Here is a 4915-nt window from a genome sequence, read left to right on the forward strand (position 1 = left end):
CTGCTCTCTCTGGGGTCTCTCTGGGTCTCCCCATCGCTGTCTGCCCTGATGTCTCTCTGAGGGTCTCTCAGGGGGTCTCTCTGGGGCTCCCCTCCATCGCTGTCTGTCTTGATGTCTCTCTGGGGGTCTCCATCTGCCTTGATGTCTCTCTGGGGGTCTCCATCTACCTTGATGTCTCTCTGGGGGTCTCCATCTGCCTTGATGTCTCTCTGGGGGTCTCCATCTACCTTGATGTCTCTCTGGGGGTCTCCATCTGCCTTGATATCTCTCTGGGGCTCCCCTCCATCGCTGTCTGTCTTGGTGTCTCTCTGGGGGTCTCCATCTGCCTTGATATCTCTCTGGGGCTCCCCTCCATCGCTGTCTGTCTTGGTCTCTCTCTGGGGGTCTCTCTGGGTCTCACCATCGCTGTCTGTCTTGAAGTCTCTCTGGGGGTCCCCATCGCTGTCTGTCTTGATCTCTGTCGTGACTTCCGAAACTTCAGCTTCTTCTTCGGGTTCTTTCGCGTCGCTCTCCTCCTCAACAGCTGTGTTTGTTTCCCCTACCTCATCGGCCATTTTTTCCTCTATGGGAGGAACACGTGATTCCATCCAGGCCAGAGCAATCGATCGTCAACGATGGGCTTTGAGGAGCAGCCCAAACACATCGAGTCCTCCACTATATTGGAAATACATCAATAAGGGTTTTTAGGGTTGCGCCTTCTCATCGTTTTATTTTTGTCCATAATTAAAGTCTCTCTTTGTCTAATGTATGTTCGTATTAAAAAATGTCTATGTCTATTTTAGCCGAAGTAGAAAGGGCTATTGCTATCCCATCTTTTTAATATTGCCTTTAGTTTAAATGACTAAATGATTAAATGGTCATTATATAATGATTAAAGCACTTTGAGCTGCAACGTTTGCAGGAAAGGTGCTATACAAATAAAGGTTATTGTTATTGTAATTATTATGTAGTGTCTCACTTTTACCACTAGATGGCAGTAATTTGATGAATATCACAGCCCTGTCCTGAATGAGATTACAGGTGAGATTACAGGTATGAGCGCATGGGATGAAGATGATGAGTAAAGGGCATAAAGCGTATTGAGAACAGTGTCTTCTGACGTCTAGATATTTTTTGCAGTAATTTAACAGTTGAAGATTCACGTTGGGAAAACGGATGATAATGTTTCATAGGCTCTTTTGCTGATACACGTATATTGACAGTAACCTAAGGCTACCAAGGTGGTAATGCACCACCTCAGTTGAATTATTAAATGGTCAGTCTGGGATTCAAAGAGCAACAAAGTAGTCTCCCCGACACTTTTTTGGTAAACAGCTGAGGGATGGGGCGAGAAACATGTCACCACTCTCAAATTCATAGAGAGAAATGTGGGATACAAGCACTAGCAGTACATAGCAGAACATTTGAGTTTTAATTAACTATGTTCTACATTCTGTGTTTAGAATTACATTGTTTACACATAATTGACTAAAACAATATAGTATTTGGGGTTCTGATGGGGGGGTAAAACCGAACTAAGCCCATGGGGCATTTATAAGTTATATTCTTCATAAGTTATATTCTTCATAATCAATGGCTATATATCATGAATTTATTATAGATGTATACCAATCCTAGATCATCCCTTTCATTGTGTTTGTTTAAATGCACTGCATCAAGTTAAATCAAGCCATCAATTGGCCAAACATTGTACGTGTGTGACTGTACTGTCAGTATGTAGAATCAACAAGTGTTTCTCCAAGCAAGTTGGATATGAGATATGAATAATGAATGAATAAGTATTAACCCACTGGAGTCTATCAGGCCAACAACAACTAACTAACATCATAATGTAAATGCTATTACGACAGGGGCTTTATTCTAAGAGTAAATACAATACATGCAATAGAAACGTGTGTGCCAGGGCATAATTGTAGGCAGTAAGAGTAGGCGTGGACCGCTGGAGTGACAGTCTATATAAATGCTGGCTGCCTCTCCTCTGGCGCTCCTTCCATACGCGCTCCCACCGTGTCACAGCCAGAGAGACGCGCCACCCCAGACACCCGGCATCTGGAGAACAACGTCGGATCGAGACCCGAGAGGAGTAGCCGAATAATCCGTCCAGAGAAGGAATATTAAGTACGTGAAAGGAAAAGAAAGGAAAATTCACCCAACGATTATTCATTTCCATCTCGATAGAATCTGTTGATTTGGTTTGAAGTCACCATGAGGATCCAAGGAGTCGCGCTGCTGTGCTGTGTCCATGCCATGGGTACGTGTCTATTGCATGTATTTATTTACTCTTAGGATATAGCCCCCTGTCGTAATGGCGTTTACGTTCATTTATTATGATGTTAGTAATAGTTGTTGTAGGTTTAGTAGACTTCAGTGGGTTAATACATTTTCATTCATTATTCATATCGCATATAAGTTGCTTGGGAGAAACACTTGTTGATTCTGTTTAAGTGTGAGCTGTGAGCTGTTGAACTTCTCAAAGCATGACCTTCTGCTCAGAGTCTCATAAACGTTTTCAAAGAAGGCAACGATTTTCATAATCTGTTTTGCTATTCAAGAACTGACGGGGTCACACCACTCTATTTTAAAACATGCTTTATGTAACTGGATATATATTTATTTTTAACTCATATTCTTGACTACATTAGCTAACTGTCTGTCTATGCGACATTTTTGTGGGCTAGTACCCATAGCACAGAACTCATTTCGTTATCGAATGTTCTCAAGTTTAATTGCGGTAAAATTCTATTTTTTTTTAATTTTATTCTACCTGGAGCTCCATACCTCCAGCGCAACTTCCCTGACATGTTTCTACTTGCCCAGAGAGTCCAACCATTTATGGGTCTTGGCACTGATCGCTATGATACAATTCGCAGTGTTATCTCAGTGAGATGTTTAAATACTAAAAACCAATTTTTAATATTGCCTTTAAAGCACTAAATGATTAAATTATGATTATATAGCCTAATGATTAAAGCACTTTGAGCTGCAACGTTTGTAGGAAAAGTGCTATACACATAAAGGTTATTATTGTTATTACTAGGCTATAATCGAACCAATCGTCAACAATTTTGGTTTAGCCTAATCTCTCCTTCTCTCCTGTGTTCCAGTGATGTTGGTGAGCGGCGCCGCAGTGGACAGGTATGAGAGTGAGAGAGCGCAACACACCGCCGTGATCAACCTGCTGGACACCCGGACGGAGAGGAGGCCGGAGGAGGGGAACACAGGGGTGCAGCAGGGGAACACAGGGGTGCAGGAGGACAGGCCGGCCGTGGAGGAGGAGGAAGAGGAAGACGAGGAGTATTACGACTACTACTATGAAGATTCGGATGAGGATGAAGATGATGCGTCAGGGGACTATGAGATCACAATACCCCAAGGTAAGCCTACCGTTAGGCCTATTCAGACAGGTTGATTTGTTGTCACTATTGTCACTGCAGTAAACGCCTCTTTTAGTGACCTGACAGGTTCATTGCTATTTTATTAGACCTATAAATTGCGTGGCAAGCTTCCAGTTTACCTTTGCTCCCATTCCAGCCATGGCTAACTCCATTGTGGTACAGTCAATCCATCACTAATTGAAATGTACATGTAATTTTCACTTGATTCAGTTGATTTACGTTTCTTTTCTCTTTTGTTTTCTGCTTTAGTTTCCATGTCGAGGAAACCTAAGGACCCCTCGGCCATACTGAACGCAGACAGGAGCGAGGGAAAGAGGAGGAGAGGGAAAGGGAAGAAGAAGGGAAAAGGCAAAGGGAAGAAGAGGAACCCGTGTATGAGGAAATATAAAGACTTTTGTATTCACGGTACCTGCCAGTACCTGAGGGACATCCGCGCCCCATCTTGTGTGTAAGTAACACTATCTGTCTGTCTGTCTGTCTGTCCTGTCTGTCTGTCTGTCTGTCTGTTCTGTCTGTCTGTCTGCCTGTCTGTCTGTCTGTCTGTGTCTGTCTGTGTCTATCTGTCTGTCTGCCTGCCTGCCTGCCTTTCTGCCTGCCTGCCTGCCTGCCTGTCTGTCTGTCTATCAAGTATCAAGTTGTGTTGTATATTCTGTACAGTGGATCAGACACTCACCTGTCCCTACCTGCCTCTCTCCCTCTCTGCAGGTGTCACTCGAGTTACTCTGGGGAGCGGTGTCAGTTCTTCACGCTGTCCGTGGAGGGGAAGACACAGGAGGGTTACAGCAGGACCACTGCGCTGGCTGTGGTGGCGGTGGTGCTGTCCTCCCTCTGTCTCACCATCATAGGCCTTCTGCTGGTGCTCAGGTCAGTGAAGAAGCCACCCCTCTCCCTCTAAAACATGAATGGGTCTTTATGTGGTGGTAGATTTACACCAACGTTAAGAAGTACGGTACCCGGTCACTTGTGATCGATCATGAGAACTGCTGATCTAAACCGCTTGTTGTTGTTGTTTTCTGTTTCATTTCTAGGTTTCACAAGCGAGGGGCGTACGATGTGGAGAACGAGGAGAAGGTCAAACTGGGGTCAGCCCCCAGCCACTGAAGGGCCAGTGAGAAGGGTGAGTTAACACAAAGTCGAGTCCTCCAGTGGTCAGTCAGACAGTCTTTTGGAAATCTATTGACATCAAGGCTTGGTTTAATGCCAATCTTACGCACACAGTTATCTCAAGTTAGCATTCGTCTAATCTGCACTAGTTACAGAGTGTTTAATGGTTTCGTTTTTGATTTGTCTGAATGGTGGATGAGTTGAGGTTTGCTCATTGTCTCTGACTCCTTTATTTCAGGCGCGGATACGGAAGTTCTACCTCAAAATAGAAAAAGAGAAGTGAAATGCCAAGAAGAACCAAGAGGGACATGGAATGTATGTAGGGAGAAGGGACAACGTGTGGGTGTGCCTGTCACACACGACCCCCCCTTCCCCTGACTGAGTTATGGACAGGTGTGATTGGGTTAGCTAAGGAT

At 44.4% G+C, this 4915-nt stretch overlaps 1 protein-coding gene across 1 annotated transcript; it reads left to right on the top strand.

The window, feature by feature from the left end:
* Positions 1 to 2205: 2205 nt before the first annotated feature.
* Positions 2206 to 4496, top strand: hbegfa (heparin-binding EGF-like growth factor a; the record flags this gene model as incomplete). The annotated part of the gene is made up of 5 exons (XM_080526319.1): positions 2206 to 2251; positions 3105 to 3374; positions 3645 to 3843; positions 4101 to 4259; positions 4424 to 4496. 5 exons carry the CDS (start codon positions 2206 to 2208, stop codon positions 4494 to 4496), a joined length of 747 nt encoding a protein of 248 aa, XP_080382445.1.
* Positions 4497 to 4915: the final 419 nt, after the last annotated feature.

This window comes from Nansenia antarctica, assembly GCF_963989245.1.
Source record: "Nansenia antarctica genome assembly, chromosome: 3".
Taxonomy (NCBI): Eukaryota; Metazoa; Chordata; class Actinopteri; order Argentiniformes; family Microstomatidae; genus Nansenia; species Nansenia antarctica.